General features: G+C 39.2%; 1 protein-coding gene across 2 annotated transcripts in view; it reads right to left on the bottom strand.

The window, feature by feature from the left end:
* The window catches only part of ptprub (protein tyrosine phosphatase receptor type Ub), a 187,884-nt gene that overhangs the window by 129,984 nt on the left and 36,667 nt on the right, over positions 1–21,233 (bottom strand). For both annotated transcript variants that reach the window (XM_079241398.1, XM_079241399.1), the window contains exon 2: positions 3,920–4,051. In XM_079241398.1, coding sequence (XP_079097524.1) covers positions 3,920–4,051 — 132 coding nt within the window. The remainder of the gene's footprint in view (positions 1–3,919; positions 4,052–21,233) is intronic.

Genomic DNA, 21,233 nt, shown 5'->3' with positions numbered 1-21,233 from the left:
TTGAGTTCAGCTGAAACTTGGTCACTAATGTCTGTCCCGAGGGGCAGCTGTTCTCCTCTGCACAGCTTCTGGCTGCCGCGCCGCCTGATGTTCATTCTCCTTGGCAGCTCTGAAAACTTGTTGTACCCCGAAGACAAACCGATCGGCATGAACTCGCTTTTATTCCATGTGCTTTTAAACTGCGTTATAAGCAAACTATGTTGTTAATTAGATGCCATACGTTTTGGATTTCATTTTGTGATCATGATTTTAGCTTAATTGTGTGTTTGTCTCAATACAAGGTCCATTATCGTAACTAGGTGTTGCTATGCTCTATATTCCTGCCATGCAAAACTGTTATAAATAAACTGATATAAATATAAGATGACATTATGATTATTCGTGTGAAATATGTTGTGTATGCAATAAATTACTGAGATGACTGCATGCCAAAATGCAACTGGACCACTGCGTCACTCAAGCATTTGCGGTGTCGTCTGACAACAAGTGCATGACATGATAAATGAAAAAACAGACTTGTTTTAAGTTCAACTCAAATGGGAATTTCTAAAGTAAAAAAGACAAAAAAAAAAAAAGGAAACAATGAGTGGAAATAAACAATATGTCACAGAAAGAATTTGATTCATTTTGATAATGCAAAGTGTTGCAAAGGCACAGTGTTGTTCTGACAGAACTGTTCTGAGCCAAGATTGGTTTCGGGTTTGGTTTGGAAAGTATGAAAATGAAAAAGAAAAAAAAATCTCGATTTCAACTCCTATTTTCCCTTTGTGAGTCCACTTTTTGTGGTAGAGGTGCCATGTCATAACGAGTGCGATTTACAGGAATAAATTTAATTTCAGATGATGAATAAAATCTCCTTTTCAGTGTGTAACAAGACTTTTATCACGTCCAGCATAGCTACACAAGTCAACAACCTTCCCATGTATGTGTGGATTCTCCATGAACACTCAAGTTTCCTTCCGTGGTCCAAAAACATGCATGATATGTCGACTTGAGCTTATAAATTCTCCCTTGGAATGAGTGTGAGCAGAAATGGTTGTTTGTCTCTCTGTGATGCACCGCCAACCTTTCCAGGGTGTAACCTGCCTCCTGCTTAGCAGCAGCTCAGAAAAGCTCCAACTTCCCAGCAACTCCACATCCGAAATAGTGGGTATAGACAATGGTTTGAAACCTAAGGTGGTGGTTCGGCCACTTTGCATCAGACTGTGTGTAATATTAAAATATTTTATACACAGTTATTATCACTATATGACAAGTTCCTTTCACAGGGTGAGTATGTTCTTTGCCATTCATAGAGCAGTGCATGGTGCTGTTTATGAATCATCATGCATTGGATAAAACAAGTCAAATACAAGGAGTTTTAAGGGTTAAGCAGGCTTTCCTCTTTGTTTCAGTGACTAAAACAAAAAAAAACGGATGCTACTCTGTGTGTTTGATCTTATCTTGACACTTGTTTGAAAGTACTGCAAACATAAAAAGGCACATTAGAAGCGAGAATTTCCCCTTGTTCTATGTGGATGGTGTAACAAGGTCGTGCTAGATGTTATGTCGACACCATTAGTTTTTGAAAGAAGGCATCAATTTGACTTTTGACATGATAAGGGTGTTAATACTTTCTAGTCCTCTGAATGAATGTACCTTACAAATCATATACATTCACACGTCACTGCCAATGCAAGTATTTGTCCTGGCATCAAAAGTAGTTTTGGTTTTCAGCAGGTTGTCATGCGGATGGGATAAACTGGAGATCCAAAAAGAAACAAAATAAGATAAATTACAGTTCACTCTTTCTAACTCTGATAAATTGATTTTCCCCCCTAAAGGCGAATCTTGTGCACTACTGTATAATGGAAACCGCTGCACCCCTGTAACTTTTAATGCTAATGACTCTGGCTTTCATAAAACAGGATACGCTTGACATGCAAGAACATTCTTCTCAACAAGGTCATCGTCCTGCACGCCTGACTCGTTCATTAAAACAGCAGAAGCAAAGTTTATCAATATCAACCAGACATCTTTAATCCAATTCAAAATAAAGCAGCCTGTGATAAAACTGTGCCATTCTTATTAAGATCTCACGGCGGTCTATCTCCCTTTTTTTTTATTATTATTTTAATTCAAGACTATTTTCTTTTTCATGGGAGCAGTAGTCTCTAATTTCTCCAGGGAGCCACAAGCTGCTGCTATCTCAGCTGTGTTTACTAATCTTCCCTCGACACCAATTTTTCAGCCCCACAAAGTTAATACTGGCCCAATGTAAATAGCCTTATCTTATAAACTCTTGTTATCCTCCCACACCCCCACCTTTGCTGCCCAATGTGAAACGCAGTTAGAAGTCAGAACACAGGGGATTAAGTCAAAAGAAGGGGGGAAAAAAAGACAAAAACTTCCCGTGCCGGTATCTGCAGCAAGGTTATCCACCTTAATTAACAGTGAAAATGTCATGTTTTGCATAACAAGGAAACGCTGCTGTCACCAAGCAGTGACAATAGTCAGCTGGATTACACAAGCTCACGGCGCAACGCTGAAGGATGAACAGATAATAAATTAAACCAAATTTGCCTCCTGGTACCCAGAGCTGATCGATCAAGGACTGATGCTCAGAGTCTTTCTTGCCGCTTCGTCATGTGCAGATTACAGTACCTGCCTCATTCCACCTGTGCCAGGCTGTCCCATCGAAGGCTCTGGATTGCTGTAAATGCCATAGCAGCAACTTTTAATTAAACCCACAGGGAAAAGTATTAATTATCTCATCTGCCGTGAAAAGGCTGGTGGCTGCAGGCAGATTCTCACTTGAATGCTGATGATGTGGAGGTGAATGAGGTGTGGTTATGAATTAAATGTGGGATTTATGCAGCTCAGGATTGTATTTCGGTAACCACCTGCAGACAAGGAGGATTTTTAGTGCCGTAAATCAGAACTGCGAGGAGCCAGCTTTGAATGAGAAGGGCCATTTACTCCTGGAGAATGATTTTGACCATTTTCCAAGGCTATTTGAGTTGATGGGTGCAAATGGACAAAATGCTCCCCTGAGGATTGCATTAAACTCTGTTTAGAAGATATCCCCCTTTTTAATCTATCCATCTGCTCCTTTTAGCTTATCTATCTTCATATTTGCCATCTTAACTGGCTCCTCTGCCATTAAATCACGTCCATCTTCTCCTCTAAGCTTGTAAAAATCATACTTCCACTCAGCTTCCATGTTTTCCTGCTCCTTCCCCGATACAACAAGCACTTAATTGCATGTTTTTTTGTTTTTTTATTTTTAGTTCCAATTACCATTTCACAGATAAATTGGTTGGTTACACAGGGGATGCCTGTTCGTTCCCTAATCATTCTGCAAGTTTTCAGTAAAAGCACTTTAGTGGAGGGCCCACTGCATCCACTGATATTTTTACTGAGAAGCTGAAACAGCAGTCTTCTCTTTGTCAGATCCCTGTAGGTATTTGTTAACGCAGAGATGGAGGAGCGCCTTATAAACTATGCATGTCATCTCCCTCCGGCAGCCACCAATGGAGAGGATGATGGCAGGAAAATGCTGGTTTCCATTAGTCCTGTGAGGCTGGTTAACATAAAATTATCCTTGGGGTCAGCAGGACGCAGACAAAACGGCGAATGCTTCATTAAATCTGATGCATAATGGAGACTGGACATGTGGGCTGCATAAGCAGGTTCGCACACAGTCTTACTTTTCTGGTCTGAAGTAACGGCATTATTCAAACTTGATGACAATTTTAAAAGAACCCAAATCGCATATGAATTTATATCAAGGCTCAACATCTTCTCGTCTCGAGCCAGATGAGCTCTTACACGCATTTCTGTGTAAGATCAGCCCAATTATCTGCAATCGATCTATGCTAACAGAATTTAACTTAAGGTGCTACAGTCACAATAACAGGGAGAAAATAAAAGTACTCACCCTTCAGGAGGTCAGAGCTGGCATAAGGTGAACTGTACGTCCGAAATAGCAGCCAGTCAAAGTCATCCTCCTCCCCTTGGGTGAAGTCACACAGATTAGGGTCAGAGTCCTCTTCAAATGTGCAGCCAGCAGCTAAGGGAAGGAAAAAATTAAAGAAATTCATTTAGCTCAGTGGACAGGGATGAGAATGTATGAGCCACAACCATCAATGCAATAACATTTTCTTATTTCTTATCCGAAAAGTGTTTCTTCTCTTGTAAACAAATCAACATTACTGGATCATTTACAGCGACGGAAGACTGTAAACCAACAAGGAGTCCAAATTAAGGAGGACTTTTAGAATTAAAGTCAATATAAACAGAGTCGTGCTTATCCCGTTTATCCATTTCCTCCATTTTTATAGAAAACCTGAAGAAAAATAACAGTCAAGACATCTTAAATGTGCACTTAAGCCAGACGGCAACTGCAGCAGCCAGCCATAATGAAACACGCATTTCGGCCACGCTGACCGCCTCCCTGCAGAGCTGTAAAGCTGACCACAGCTGCGATGCGGCTTTCAGATGGCAGTAAGGAACAGAAAACAACCTGTGGTCATCTCAGACTCATTCTTCACATTTGCAATTGTAGAAAAAGTTCTAAACAACAAGGTAAAATGAGTTGCGAGAAAAAAAATGGGTTTTTTTTGCAAGGCAGCCAAGCAAACATCTTAAAATTATTCATACAAATTGCACAAGTCTCAAATCTACAATAAAATTTTACATTTAAGGATTTATAAACACTTTAAAGTGTCAGGTGCTTATGATCATGGAGAACCTAGGAGGATCAGTCACAGTCAGGCAGGACTCCAGAGCGTGCTGAAACGGCATCAAATCCTACACATTCGCCCAGTTTCCCTCAAACAAACAACCGATCAATCAGCTAATTACTTCCAAGGAAAACAGAGCCTGTTAAAAAGCAATAATTGCACCTGCATTTGAGGATAATTACCACCCAAAAGAATGCACAAAATAAAGCCCACTGGCATGCACATACAAATAACAGCAACATTTGGGGAGAGCAGGTACACTGGGAGGCATTGTGATTATCATCATGCCTCACAACCTGCTATCTGTTGCACCAAAAAATAGGCCTTTTTTTTGGGGGGGGTAGTTATATTGAACAGCTAATGCTTTAATTACCCTTGGGTCTCGATTAATGTGCTTCAGCCGTTGTTTCTCTGCATCTGTTGCCACATTTCACATTAGTCAATCGGTAAGACAATTACAGTCTAGCGATGGGCAGTTTGAACGGCTCAGTCATGAGACCCAAGCCTGTGTCAGTAATAATTAGAGCAGGACAGCATGAGACGTGGCATGCTAATGATGGGAATAATCACGAGCAGGTCCTGAAGGTGACTCCTGTGGTCTACAGTTTTATAGCTGCCCATTCTTCTCTCTAATCTGCCATTAAACAAATGTTTCCGATGTGAGAGTGCAGACACAAAAAAAAGCAGCACTGCTCGCTGTGCCGAAGACACAGAAGTCTAGTTTTACTAATCATCTGGAAGATTTACAAAGGTTAGAGCCATTTGAGGTTTACTGGGAGAGCTGGGTGAATTGGGTTTGTCAAATCAAATTATACGTTTTTGGTAAAAATTTTCAATGTTGAAAAAAACCAAAAAAAAAAAACCACAGAAAGCAGCTTATTGATAATGTTTTTTAGACTGAACTTTATTGAACCTGACGAGAAAATTGAGAATGCTGAACCTTTCAGTCATTCGTTATATAAAGTCTTGTGTAAATAAAACACAGCCAACCATTTCCTGCTCTGGTTCTGGGTTTCTGTTCCCTTCCTGATGCCTTTCGTGTTATTTTACCTGCTGCTCCTCTGCACTTCGGTTTTCCTCCAGTTTCCTTTGACACTTGAGTTCGATCTGATCATTACTCACTATAGCACACCTGCCTCATGTGGTTCACCTACAGTTTGCCAGATATTCTTTGTACTTTTTGGATTCAAGCCGTCTTTTCTGGTTTATACTTGTTTGTCTCTAAGTGCCTGCTCCAAGGCTTTTCTTAGTAACTCAGTATGTGCTTTGGGATTAATTTGGACTGTTCTGGATATTGTTTTGGGTGTTTTACTGACTGACTCGGCTAGCACTTTAAACTTTGAAACTTGGATTATGTCTTTCTTTACTCTGCGCCCTTCTTTTAATTTTTAATTCCCCAATTTCATGATTTAGTTAACTTCTTAAAATCTTACAGGAAGAGCATGGTTCGCTGATTGAAAGACTAACCGGGATAATCAAGGCCTTGCTCAACAAATCAGAGAAAATTGGTTAAGGATGACACATTAGGGTTAACCCTGAGTGTTCCTTTTCACAAAACTAAAGTAGTCTTTAGGAATAGTTTTGCAGGTTTCTTGAAGGACATTTGAAAGTTTTTTTTTTTCCAGGTGTTCCCAGCGTTTTGCACCATTCTCTGTCAAATTGATCCCGATCTGCTTCGATGTTAAGGTCTAGGTTGTGGGAAGGATTCAGTACTCGGTAGGACCCGTTTGCTACTGATTTTTAGCCATCTTCTTGAGTAATTTGGCATACTTCAGTCTTTTCTTCCCATTTTTCCCTTATGAACTGCTTCTGGACAGCCACCCTTCCATGGGGAGTATTTCTGATGAGGCTGGATCACATTAAACCAAAATCTGAGGATGCATGTCCCAGGTTTTTGCTAGACTGCTTGAGAATATTCTTCTCAGGACACTGCTCATCTGCTTTTTAGTTAAGTCCTTTAAGTTGTCAATTATATCCACAAATTTCTCTTTCACATCACACAAATGCACCTTGAAAGCATGAAATTAACAAAAAATTACAACTAAATTTTTTAGTCAGCCATACTGGAGCCTTTACATGCAGTGAGGAGAATAATAACTAATAATAAGTCCACAATTTCAGGCACTCACACAATGGGTCATTTTTTTTCTTTGCTTCATTTCCTTCCTGCCTCCTGCAGCTCGTTTTAGCCTGAATTATGCTTCTTAAGTCTTCATATTTGTTTTGTAGATTGTTCTTGTGTGAAATCAAATACTTCATCCCCAATAATTAATAATTAAATAAACAAATAAACAAAGAATCTAAAGCTACACTATCAGCCACGTAGTGTAGGTCTCTTCTCGGACATACTGAAGTCAGATGTTGAATCTGCCTTGTTGCAAGTGACCCCCCATTTAAAAAAGAAAAAAAGATCCATTTTGCCCTCTAAGGACACTGCTGATCAGGGAGTAGGACTGTTGCACAAAAAGAACACCCTTGCCTACAGCTAACCTGTAACATCTTTGCCACCTCCAGTGATTATATGATAATAGAGGAGCACATCATGTAAGCTTGGCCTGTTGGGGGATACAGTAGCGGCTGAAGCTGGGGGAAGGAAGAGTGCGTTTTATCCCTCCAGGTTTGATTTATTTCCCCACGCTGGGCTGTTACTGCACAGATCTGCTGCTGAGGCCAGAGGTTAATTGTCGCCGCACCAGGGTCTATTTCTAATAGAACAGCCAGAGATATGGGACCTGACACATCCAAACGCTGGCACTATATTATTCCCACTGCTTCAGTAAATGAAGCCTGCATACTCCTCCCCACAAAAGCCTCATCATCCAGAAGAAGGAAGGCAGGATCCGAGGCCAGGGCTGCCTGGGAATGTCATCTCCTCCGAACACACGGGGAGAGAAGCAGCTCATCTATCATGACAAACTCACTTCCTCCTTTGCTCCTCCTGCAGGACCAGTGGGTGTGTGTGGGGTGTCAGTGGTCATTTTTTACCTGAATAATTACAGCATAATTTAGTGCAATGACCAGAACACCAGGGTACGATGCTGCCAAGGTTTCGGGAACTGAGGTTCAGACATATTTCCACAGTTTGCTGTTCAACCTGGTAATAACTGACTTATAAACATGTTTACATTTGAAGGATTGTTAGGTAATAAAAGTATTGTAGTAGATGTAATTTTCTGGAATCTAAAAAAATAAAATAAAAAAACCATAAGCAAGTATTAGTTTTCTGGATTGAGAGCCAGTAAACAACCCGTCGACAGCACAGAGAAGCAGGAAAAACCAATGAAGATTATTTAAGGACTCGAGTGAGCTGATTTTTTGTCCTTTTTTTTTGTCTCATCTCAATGCTTACGACAAGTTTACTCTTGATTTCTTCACAAAGCTCCATTTCAATAAATCAGATCTTAACCCCTTGGACTTTATAGGAAGCCAAAATAACCTCAGACATGCGCTGCGTAAGTGATGAGCCCCGCTCGGGTGCAATAACTCCTCTTTGATTTCATAAGGACATAAAAGAAGGTGGAAACCTGTTTAGCAGACACTTCAATTTGCCGCTACATTCGTGGCGATACGTAAAAATGTTCTCGAGCTTTATGTGTGCAGTTAATCATGGCTCTGGGCTTCTCTCTGTGCCCATATCAGCTGTTAGTGTCACATGTGGCTTTTTGTGGAAGATCTGATATCTTGCGCTCTCTTTAGTTGAATAATTCCCTCCCTTGCTGTCTAATTAGTGCCAGTTATGCACTGTAAATATTGTCAAGCTTTATCGTGTTTTGAGTCACATTTTTTATAAGATAAGATTAAGTGTCAACCCAACCTGAAACCAGTTCTTATTTGGTTTTTAAATTTGTTTTTCTTCCCTTACTTTCATTATGTTATGCATTTTAATTGCTTTATTCTGTTGCTGTCATTTTTATGCTTTTATGTTAAATACATTAGATGCACAGCACTTTGCTCAGCTGTGACTGGTGAAGTGCTTCATAAGTAAATGATGATGATAAGGACACTTATTTGAGGTGCCATAATGCTTATAACCATCCACTTAAACCATATTCAGCCAATGGGATGAGTTTGACTCAATACAGCAGCACCAATAATAGTACAGAGTTACTGAAGATGCCCAAGTGCAGTCTTCAAATGTACACGTTCTCTTCTCCAACATTTCTAAGAAAAAGAGCAGCGTGCCTTAAAAGAAAGAAGAAGAAAAAAGAACGCAATGCCTTTGATCTGAAATACTGCAGTTAATCTTTCACTGCCTCGTAAAAGATTCAGTCCAGTCAGTGAGCAGAATAAAGCAGCAGAGTCCGGCACCGCAGGGTGGCATTTACAGATTATAATATAGCAAGACTTGTCAGAGGAGCGAATTGCTCTATCGGACACTCAAACAGGCAGTGAAACGCTGCATGTGAGTATATCTGTCCAAATTAGCTCAACAGATAGAATTTGTAGGTGTTAGATTACTGCACACACCCCTGCCCCTGCCCTCCCCCGACAGCAGTTCATTTGCAGCATAAAACAACAAATAACTCAAGTCTTGACAATTTTCAAGACCTCAGCACAGGTTTTAGAAGCGGTGTTGCATGTGTTTAATAAAAAGAGGAACATGGATGACAGTCACACTGATAAAAACCATTTATTATTCTATGTATGTATTTTAAAAAAAACATTTCAATTGATGACATTTTCTTATGATAACAAAATAGATTTTGAGGATGCCTTTGATAGATCCCCGTATTACTAAATACAGACATATCGGTTTTTGTATCACACACTTTCTCATCATAATGTCTTAACCTGCATGTGCTGTTTGAGTAACTGCAGTAAACATGAAGACGTGCTGTCCAGTGAATGAGTCATGCTGAGGTCTGTGTCCACTTTATACCGCCTACAAACCACAAAGGTAGTGTGCTAATGGACCATTGCAGTCATGGTATAGTACTTCATGGTAGCTTCAAATAAAGCACCACTATTAGTAAAGTGGTGTCATTTAATCCAAGTGCGCCAATCAGTGTTTGAACAGATGCTACAGCACAATAAGCTGTAGAGGCTCACATGCTGTAGCTCTTAGACACTTTTCCCAAAATCCCACAAAGACACTGAAGTTTAATCTTCAGCTCTCCTGCTTCAGATTCAGTCAGCATCGAAGGTTTCTCACCGTCTCTCATAGCAGGTTACAGTCGAGTGTTTTCTATAGGCAAGTTTTACACATGGATGAATAACGTTCATGTGAACACATCCCATGAGTGTGTAATGCTGTGTCAGTAGAATGTGTTTTAATACACCACCTCAATCATGAAAAAAAAAAAAACGGGTACACTGTCTGCACAAAACATCAAGATGATTTAATTCACAACATGTCAACGGTAATTTAATTTGGATGACTGGCTGGAAAATGTTATTATTCTCTCCCTTTCACAGAATAAAATACTGATAGTAGTTTCTTCACAATGAGTCTGTTAGTTTAAGGTAATCCAGTGGTACAACTTTAGTTTCCAAAGTCAGTATCCAAAACTGGCACTTCCTTTCTGGCTCTCTGAGCCGCCTTAAGGTGGAGCTACAAAGGTGTTTGAAATGAAAAAAGTAAAAGATTGACTTTAAAACGTGATCGACTGATTATTACTTTCATCAGAGCAACTATATTCAGGTAAGCATTTGATGATATCCGTATTATGGAGTTTCTATCAAAGCCAAACATCGCAGCACCGGTGTGGGAGCGTTTTGTTTTCAAGCCAAATGAAACTTGGAAGAGCGGATTTGATGGATTTACAGCAGAAAGCTTGCAGTCACATTGCTAATATCACTAATCTAAATCATCATCTTCGCATCCACCAGCAAAACAAATTCACTGGTTAGAGTTGCAGCAGCAGCTCCATGTCTAAAGATTTACAATGAGTGACAAAAAAAAACCATGGTTGTTTCTGTTGGCACACTCTTACTGATAAATTAATGCACTATATAGTCAAAGAAATGCAACCACTTGAAAAGGAAGGTTGCAAAGTTTATTAAGGAATATGAACTACCAGGTAATCACGTCTGGAAAACTGCAGTTCCTAACTTCCTCCAGTCATTTATTCACAAAAGTTTATAAGAAAAAAGGTATAATTGTAATTCATGTCTGAGTTAAAATTGCTTACATCCAACGATGAACTACCACATTATGATTATGTTAATGTAGGAATGAAAATCATAGTTAAATAAAGTAATGTACATAAAGTCAGATAGTCAAACTTGACAAATAATTATTTACTTAAATTTAATATATAAAGAAGATAAAAATGGTAATAAGGTATGTATTTGGACAGAAATGGGACATCTTGAGCTTATCTCAGCTTCTGTACATGAGAGCCACCTAGCGCCACCCAGGAAAGGTGGCCAGCCTATCACAGGACAGAAATACAATGTAAACCAACTAGGGCTGGGCGATATGACCTTTTAGCAATATTCCAATATTTTTATGGCATGTCACGATATACGATATATATCTTGATACTTACCTTAGCCTTGAACTAATGCTTTGGTGCATACAATCACGTCAGTAAAAGGATTTTGTGTCTACATTAAAACATAATTGTTCATACTGCATTAAGATATGCTGATTTCAAACATTCATGCCAAAAGGATGAAATTTTAACGAAGCAAATTGATCAAAACCGTATTTATTGAACAGTTAAAGCAGTGGCAGAAATATGTCATTTTAAATTTGTGGTACTACTACCTGTTGTGGCGACACTTTTGCAACTTACTTTGCATTCGACAGTTGTTTGGTCCACATCCTCTCTCCGGTATCCAAACCACCGCCAGATGATGGATCCTGTACTATTTTTCTTTGGAACAAATACTTCCTCCATTTTTTTGTAACTCGCGCTGCTACTGCTACCGGAGTTCTCTGCTGGAAAAGCTGCTACACGCTGCCTCTCATGACGTAGCACATAGCTCACGTTATGTATGTAACTAGGTGCGCTTGCTTTAACTCTCTGTGCAAAGCGATGCAGAGTCGAGGAGGAGTGAGAAAACCCCGCCCACAGCTAAAAACAACTGACAACAGGGCTTTTCAAATATGACAAATATAGACATTTTCTATATCCCACAGGGGACTAGTCAAGATATCTCGAGTATATCTGATATATCGCCCAGCCCTAAAACTAATGTTAACATTACATTACATTAGATTGGATTTCTCAGAAATGCAGGCCAAAACAGTGTTGAGTTTTCATTACCTGACAATCAACATAGTCTCTCCACTAATGTCTAGTTTTTCTATGAAATGTTTTGCACATCTGACAGTGTGCAGAAGAAACTATCACTAAATTGTTAAATTACTCTTAAATCTTCTGCGAGAGGATTCTCATAGCACTCAGCCGCAGACCAACGAGGGCTGAAATGTTGGTATTATTATTAAATGGAGATGATGAATATCAGCAGTACATGGATTTTTCTCTTTGGTTTGAGGCTTAACTGAAATTCACAAAAAAGAAACTGGAAAATAAGCTCCAATATGGAACAAAAAAAAAAAAAACTTTCTTTGTTCTTATTTTCTTTAGACCCAGATAATAAAATCCTCTGTTCCCTATTGTCTGAAACAGATCTAAGTAAAATGAAAACACAGTCAATTTAATAAAATCTAATAACTCCCTTAATAAAGGAAGATATTAGTCAGACAGATAGTGTGTGTGTGTGTGTGTGTGTGTGTGTGTGTGTGTGTGTGTGTGTGTGTGTGTGTGTGTGTGTGTGTGTGTGTGACTCCAAGAGACCATTGCTTTGACTTATCTGGATGGTGACAACCGCCACAACCTGCCAAGTTACCTGGGAAACGCGACTCAGGGACACACTGATGCTTGTAGAACCTACAGCAATAAACGAGAACTGATCCATGCTGGGAAGCTGAGAGCACTTCCACTCCACACAGAAGCCTCATCTAAATCTGCCGAGTGTGTGAGCGCGTGGCTGGTGGGGATCCAGGTGGGAATGGGTGGAAGCAGATAGAGTGCTTGATTTGCATTGCAGTGAGTGTGGCCCTATGCATCAGCAGGAGACAGGTATATTTATTCTCTACAGAGACTCTCCTCCCCGGCACTACCCTGCATCTGAAAGCCATCCATCCCCGCACCTGAATACGCAATGAAATCATCTCTCTGCCTCCCCGGGCATTAATAACTCAACCCTGGTGACTGGATGGGCCTGGTCATACAGTGAGGGACAGGAGGCAGATTGAGAAAAGAAAGAATTTGAAGATGGTGAAGAAGTACAGCAGAAGTGCTCAGCTTCAGGGTAGACTACACCGAGATGTGCTGCAAGAAAGCACACGGAGGAGGAGAAAATAACAGGCTTTAGGAAAATAACTGAAGTGGAGATGTAGAGGTAGAGATGAAGGCTGTGTTCAACCTCAACATTTTAAAAAGCCAGGTACTTCCTACATTATTAGTAACAATAATGATAATATATTCATCAGAGCCTTCTCTTCAATCGTGCAAAATAAAACCATATCAGTATAAAGTTCTCAAAGTAAAATCTAAATGTTAATTGGTTCAATTCCCTGTACAAATTATAGCTAAAGGTGTAAATAGATGTTGAGATATTGCACTGAAGTTGTGATAAATGAAACAGATCCTTCTCCTAAACTCTGCTTGGTGATCAATAATGTGGACAACATAAATAAAAAGTCCAGGGCAGAAATCCAAAGCCATGATGAGTCACAGTTTTCTGATTTTAGGGTCAGCTATCTGCCTACATATTCCAGCCACAGAACATTTTTTATTCAGAAGAGGTTAAAATTGTTTTTGTGGCTCATTTACAGTTAAACTATTTAACTGGTGAAAATCCTGTATTACCTGTATAACATATATTACCTCCCAAATCCCAAATACAATGTGTCATTTGCTGAAAAAGCATTGTTGGACCTTTCATATGAGGAATACGAGTCACAGTAGCTGCGACAGCTGATGGATTATAAATGTGAAAATGCCATTATTATGGTTATTATTGGTCATATTGTATAAAGAAAGTATTCTAACCATATTGCAACAATGGTCATTTTCTAACATTAACCAGTTCATTTCATATGCTAAAACCAAACATGATGTAATACTTTTTCATAACGTTATGAAAAAAGGTACCCAAACTAAAGTACTTTAATACTAATCACAAACATCTTTTTAACCTTAAATCAAGTAATGCAGCGGTTGAAATTGTCCAGTTGTCGAATGTACGTCATGATGCATAAAAGCACTACGTGTAATCATCCCATCTTTCGGGCCACTTCTTTCAGTTGTTGCTAATGTCATGTGAGTGTCATGTTTATTTCACACTGCAGAAACAAAAGTGAAACACAATCAAAGCTAAACATGAAGCCGGCGCAGCTAAAATATTTAACCAAGGAGACTGTGGTTGAGTCCTTATTTTCTTGTCAGATTTGGTTGCACGTCTTTGGACTTTTGATTCAAGCTAGATTAAATTAGGCTGCTAAACTTATGTTTAGCACAGGCTGTTTAGGTTGTTTTTGTTATATTGATGCACAAAAAACTCTAAATATTTCAGATTTTAAGGCTGGAAAGTTCTGGCCAAAGATCATTCCCAGGAAAACAAGCATTTGCTAATTTACATTGTGTGGGAAACTAATCCTTTCGGACAACTGACACATTTTGATATTAAACTATAATGTTGGATTCCAAGTTGTCCCCATATGGCTGTTTTCTTACAGTTAAATGCAGGATCTTCAGTCTTCCCTCCAATTGTGATCTTGCTTCCCTGTGATCTCTCCTATACCGTCTAAACTTACATTCAAATGATGTTTAGATACGCAAATCAAGAAAATTCTTCCTTCTTCATTTTCTGGGGATGAACAATGACACAAAAGCTTCCTGCAGTTGTATTCATGCTCCGCTCGAAGAGACAAGTCAGCTAGAATTCATCTGGAAATTAATTATGCCTTTTCTTTAAAACGACTGGTACAATATTTCATCCTTGATGTTGGGTTGATGATAAAAGCATCTCAGCTGTCAAAGAAATAAAACCAGAAACATAATTCTTCCCATATCAGTCCTTTCTGTGCCATTCTGAGGGCAACACAGAGAAAAGAACAAGGACACCACAACAAAAGCAGTCTGAGCTCGTTGTCTTGTTTCTCCTTCTGAGGAAAAATAAGGAATGATCAATTATTCCACTTCCTGGTTTCTGTGGTTTTTAATGTAGGGGGGAGCAGGAAAAAAAAAGAATTCAGTTCACATTGATGTTTTCATGATGAGATGTTTTAATTAAGATACTTATTATTTTCAGAATGGTCTATTTTGAGTTAATGGTTCACCAGCTCTTTCGGTACCTGCATAATCATCTCCACTCCGCAGCTCTTTCCATTTCCACAGAAGAAAAAATGTGGAACACGACTGATTGTGACGGCAAAGCAAATATAGAGGCACATGAAATAAATCAGTTTAATTAGCAGTAAAAACTCTCTCATTTCTTGTGGCCTAGTCTTCCACATCTGTTTTGCTTTTCGGGCGCCAGTTTCATAAAATGCCTCCTTTGAATTTAGAAACGAAAACACATATCCACTTGGTGAAGGGTCTAATGTGGGAAAGTTTGTGGATGTAATTAAGGAGATCTTTAACATAGAAAAGGATTGTGAAATGCATGTCTTTCAGCCAGTGAGGGACTAAGACAGGCACGTTCTTCTGAAATTCTGAGTGTCGCAGGACTTAAAACTTGCAATTAAATCATATGCTGGTGGTTTTAATTAGACTGTCAGAGTGTCAAAAGACAAATGTGAGAAATAACTGAAAATTCGTGCTGTTTAGTTTCTCAAATGAGAGCAGAATCGGGTCTGTGTCTTGAAAAAATTTCTTTGGCTTTCCAAATGATTTGATCCATTCACAGAATCTAATATCATTTTAATGATCAAATATGATTCAACCCCCCTCCCCTTGAAGTAATGAAAAATGCCTTCTGATTGAGTAAGATCAGATCAGTTTGATTTGACTGACATATGAGCCATTTTCTTTCTCATTAGACCATTAATGTGAGTCAAAGTGGTCTAAGGATATGAAGCTACTTTAATATGAATGCGTAAACCAGCGATGATGAGGAGTAAACGGACTGAGACACTCCCGTCAGACACTAAATGATTCAACACAACTTTAGAAAAGATCCCTTTAACCAGTCGACTGTAGAAACTTTAAACACAAAAAGGGAAAGGAACAACGCTACCCATATTTAAGCATGACAGTAGTAGTTTAAAGATTAGCTGTCCTCAAAATGTTTTCAAACTGAAAACTGGTCTAGTTTCTTTTTCATGATATGATTTTTTTCTGATACTGCAGCAGCAGTTTGAACATTCAAAACGCTGCACCGCTCAACATACACACAGCGGAGCATCTGTATTATTGGGAATCATAAGTGTTAAAGTTCAGAAAGTGAAGTGGTAACACAAGTTAAAGCTGCACATGATGACATAGTGGACCAAACTACTATTTACCGCCGCTGCAAATGAGAAACTCTCTGCATCACTTCAGTGGCAAAAACCTAGAAAGTATGAAACTAATGGCAACGACCACATCCTCAGGTAAAACTGAAAATGCTGAAGGTGACTTGAGTCAGAAGTCATATAAGAAGCATTTCATTGAGACACCGCCTACAACAAAACAAGACATACCATGTAGCCAAAGATGGTTATACAGAGTCATGTAGGAAAAAGCTGATTTAGCGCCATAATCAAGACACTGTGTAATAAGTTTAGTTTGTCTTTGGTTTTTTGAATGATGAAAGTCTCATGACAGTGTAATAAGCTTTTCTAAGATAATCTACTGAAGTAATAACCCTTTCAGTCAGTGGAAAATGTGGTTAACACTCATTTAGGCATGGAAAAATTACTGTCCATTAGCATGAAATTGGTGTAATTTTTTTAAATACCATAATACGCAATGTTGTTCACACTTCGCAATGTTGCCCAGTACCAAACAGTTGGAAGTATTTATCCAGTGTAGGAAAAGAAGCCAGTATATAAAAATGCAACATCAGTGGCTTAAAACATCTCTCCACCACACTCTCCACACAAAAAGCACCAACCTCTAAAATGAAGAACAGTTAATAATTTGGTCTGAGAAAATGCATGTTTTTATCCAATCAGGTTTCAAGTATCGCTCTCCAGCTCCACTCTCTCCTCTAAATATGATTCATTTAGGCCCTCAAAAGAAAATGTATCGACGACTAAATGCTCAACTAGAAGCTTTTAAGCAGCAATTGACAAAACAATGACTGACATCACGAAGCTGTGCGGCGTACGAAGAAATGGCTGTAAATGTAAAGCTATGTTATATTCTACGTACTGACATTCAAATAGTTCAACAGTCCTAAGCCTGATCTTCCAGATGTCCTGTGGTTAAAACAACCAACTACAGCTCATAATGATTTACCTCATTTGTGAATGAAATGATGCTTATATTATAGTCCATGACATAAATGTAATGATCATATTCTAATTAATTGCTATGATTCTCATTGTTACCGTCATTATTACGTTTTGTATGCTGAGGGTTCAACTGAAGTAAATATCAGATGAATCCCCTCGCCAAGCAGCTATGAACACTTCCTGGTTCAAACACAGGCTTTTGTGTGGGCTTTTTATCAAATGGTTGCAGGTGTTCTCTGTAAGCAAAGTCCAACTCAGGTTCATTTAAAGGTCACAATTACATCATTTAAAACTACTGACCCAAAAAAAAAATTAGAAATCTTCTTTCCAAATTTAAACTTACGGACACTTCAACCAGCTGCATTCAGCTCCTGACCAGCTGAGTATTCTGCAAACTGCCTGAAGAGTCGCAACTCGCTGGAAGGAAAAAAACTGGCGTCTATCAACTCAGCTAAACCACACACCCCGTAGCAGCTTCACCGCTCTGCTGCCTGTCAATTCCACTCACATAAAGGCAGCCAATTGCTGTCTGCACAACCTGCAGCCTTTCAATTCCACTAACCCACATACACAACCATCACACAAAGGGAGGGAAGCGGGAGGATTTCAGTTCACTTTGCCTTTCTTTTTGTCTCTGTTTCTCCATCAACATCCATTGTTCTTGGGTACGTTTAGCATAAGACGCCCCTGCTCCTCTCTCTTTCTTTTCTTCGCGCCTTTGACATTAATGAGAAGGAGACAAAGCACTGATAATTTCAGCCTTCGTAAATAGCAAAATCCTAATCGGCTCAAGATGTTAAACATGCTCAAATGTTTTGTTAAAGCCAAGACCTTTCCCTGCAACTTCCAAAACGCCATGGAAATCAAAGTTAGAGGGTTTAATGTGCTTCAAAACGAAAGCAAAAGCAAAGCTTTTCTAAACTCTGGGAAAAAAAGATGAACACTCGGTCTTAAAAAGATCAGCACATACCTGAGCTTCCCCAGTCTGCAAAATATATCCGTTTGTGATGTTTGGTGAGCTGAATTTGTAGCTTGTAGCTCCTGAGTCAATGATTTATTGGCAGAGAAGAAAAGGCTTCAAAAAAGTTTTAACTTCAAGAGTTTGCTCAGCAGTGAGACGATCTAAAATAGCTCCAAACACTAATGGAGCACAAAGGTCATCACAGGCGGTCCTCTGTTAAAACCAGTTTTCCATGTAATTCACAAAAACGGGCATTGAAAACTGTATTAAAGCTGCATTTTCTTGTAATCCACTTGTCTAGAAGTATGTTTCCAAAGAAATGACGGTAAAATAGTGTTTGTGCTAATTCCAGCTTTCATCATGTCAGAAGTTTAAAATTATGGGGCAGTAAAAAGTTCAAATGAATTAATAAATAAAAGGTTTTATTGTAATAAAATGGTTGACTGGTTAATACTATTCATTCTTAAAGGATCAGATTGCATGAACTAATTCTATATGCTTCTATTTGGTAGCTTTTGAGACAGTAGCCATGTTGGTAATCAGGAAAGTGAGGGTGAGTTAAGGCTGAAATCTTAAATCACCTGTACCATCAGAAATCATCGCATAAACTTATCTGCTTTACCACCGCAAATGTTTAACAGTAATATGTGCTTACAAGTGTGCAAGGCTCCAGTAGGGTGCACGTTTTGTCAACTGGGTTTATACTCAAAAAAAAAAAACTAAATAAAAAAAACAGTAAAAACATATTAATAAACTTTATTTTTAAAAAAAACATGGTTTTCTTTTTTTTTTTCAAGTGAAAGTTGTTGTCAAACTGCAAATTTGCAGTTTGCCACGGTGACATGTTAACTAGCAGTGGGAAACGCGGCCCTTGTCCTGCTAGCTTGAGATTGAAATTTGATCTGTTTGTTTTGCTGATTGTAATTAATGAGCCCTTATTTAGAATTTGATTGGCTGTTGGATCAATTTGATTTGTATCATGTGTGTTGGAGCAGGGAAATATCTAAAACTTGCAGGATTGCAGGTCTCGAGGAGCAGAGTTCCCCACTAATGTAAACACAACACACGACGTGTCAACAAAACCTGGCCATTCATGCTCGCTTCAGGCTCGGATTTTGGGTGAAAATCAAACCTACTTGAAGGAATCTCAGAAATATGCCTCCACTATTTTTTTCAATGCAGCCATCATCAAATGCAGCTGATCGAACAACCAGAAAAGTTTACAAATTCTTTGAAGGTCATTTTGCTCTGAATCTGCATGGACACACATGTACAATACAGGCATGTCAGTATGGGCAGTTTTGATTAGTCTAAATGTCCGACTGGTGGTTTGTTAGCCTATTTGTTACCATGTTTATCCAACTGTCTGGCGCTCATAGTCTGCGGCAGAATCAAGGTACTTAAAACACAATGAATGGACTTCTGTTTGACCCACATGTGAGCTCTCGTGTATGCGAAAAGATGACGTCAAGATAAACATGTCAGCAAGAAAAGATTAAATCAGCTTGTTTTAGCAGGTGTTGCCATATTCAGGAAACCTGTTTAATCAGTTTACTTTATGTAAAAACTGTAGAGACCTGCCACAAATCATTGTGTAATGCTTTTAAAAGGATATAGGTGTTTATCACGTATTTACCTTGGAATTCGGATTGAACTGTTTTAAACCTAAGATCACTATATGATGAATGATAGAGCAGCAACTGGTATGAATGCATTTTACTAATTACAAACAGAATCCTCAATAGACAAACAGTAGACTGAGTCTAAAACATGCTGCTAATTAATTATACGTCACATTGTTAGGCTGTTATTGGCTGAATACTATTCAAATAACATTGAGTACCAGAGCTATGCAGAGAAGGAGCCTCATTCCCTATCGTGCCTGACATTTTAAAGGATTATAAGCGAACACAGGGTGCACCACCCATGACATTGTTGCGCAGAAGGGGACGCGTGAAGCTATTTAAATCTACTTTTTAAAAAACAGTTAAATATTTATGTGGGGGTGGGGTCGTATGTGAGCTGTGCCAGAGCAAGACTGCATTTATACCAGCTTCAGGTAGGCTCCTGAAACAATGTGACAGTCGCTGCTGGGTGTGATTCTTAATGGCAACAAGCAGGCACATGTAAATAAATTCTAGCAAACACTAATGAAGAGATGTATAATGGGCTTCTGTGCTGATCTCTGAACAGAGCACAAAGTGTGCATTAACAAGGTTTGGACATTTGTTAAGGCCAAAATGTTGTGTTTACGCTCTCCATGAAAATGGATTTTACAGTTTTCTGCTAACAAACCCAAAACACAAAGTATCTGCAGATATGTATCTCCCTCTTCAGCCACGATAACGATGCCAAATGATAACGATATGACAAAATAGAAAGAATGTAAATTTGCTCCTTACATGAGCAAACAGAGGAATGGTTTTGGATCCAAGCCTTAAAATCTTCAGCAAAAAAAGTATAAGTGAGGACTCTGCTTTAATTTTCTGAAAAAACAACAACCAGATTCTCCAGCTGGCTCTGTGTACTCAATTAAGTGTCCGAAGGGAAAATCTCTGAACAACAATGCCAATCTAAACCACAACAATGTCATCAGGCTTGGCTCTGTAAACGCCTGAAAGAAGTTAGGAGTCAAACTCGACGACGCTGTTTCACCTGTTAACAGCGCCCTTCTCGCCTTCTGGCCTCCACCTGCTCCGCTTTCTGGGCTCCAACCCAGCCAGCAATCAACATTCACCTGATCATCTCGTCGCACTGGGGCAGCTCTTGTGAGCACACGGTCCTTTGGCCTGCTGTGGGCCGGCTTCCTGGTGCAGCTGCCACCTGCCCAGTTAGGTGCTGTTTTACATCCATCTCAGCGCTGCAGGAACCATGGGAACAGTCTGATCTGATATATGAATGTGAGAGTCAGCTACTGGTATGTAAGCATTCTTTCTTATGTGTGATTTATGATGCACTGCTTCAATCACTGTAAGCTGCTGCTGCTGCACAAGCATAAGGCAGACAGGCAGTCACTCAAACAAAGATGGACATGTGAAGAAATGGGAACAGACATCCAGCAATCACACGTAAGGATGTGCTTTCACACTCAATCCAGGCAGAAACGGTCAAAGAGACACCAAATAAAACTACATCCTGACTGTCGCGGCAC

This window comes from Telmatherina bonti (assembly GCF_933228915.1).
Source record: "Telmatherina bonti genome assembly, chromosome: 5".
NCBI classification, from domain to species: domain Eukaryota; kingdom Metazoa; phylum Chordata; class Actinopteri; order Atheriniformes; family Telmatherinidae; genus Telmatherina; species Telmatherina bonti.
Note: the sequence above shows the minus strand (reverse complement) of the source record. Positions and strands in the feature narration are given on the sequence as shown.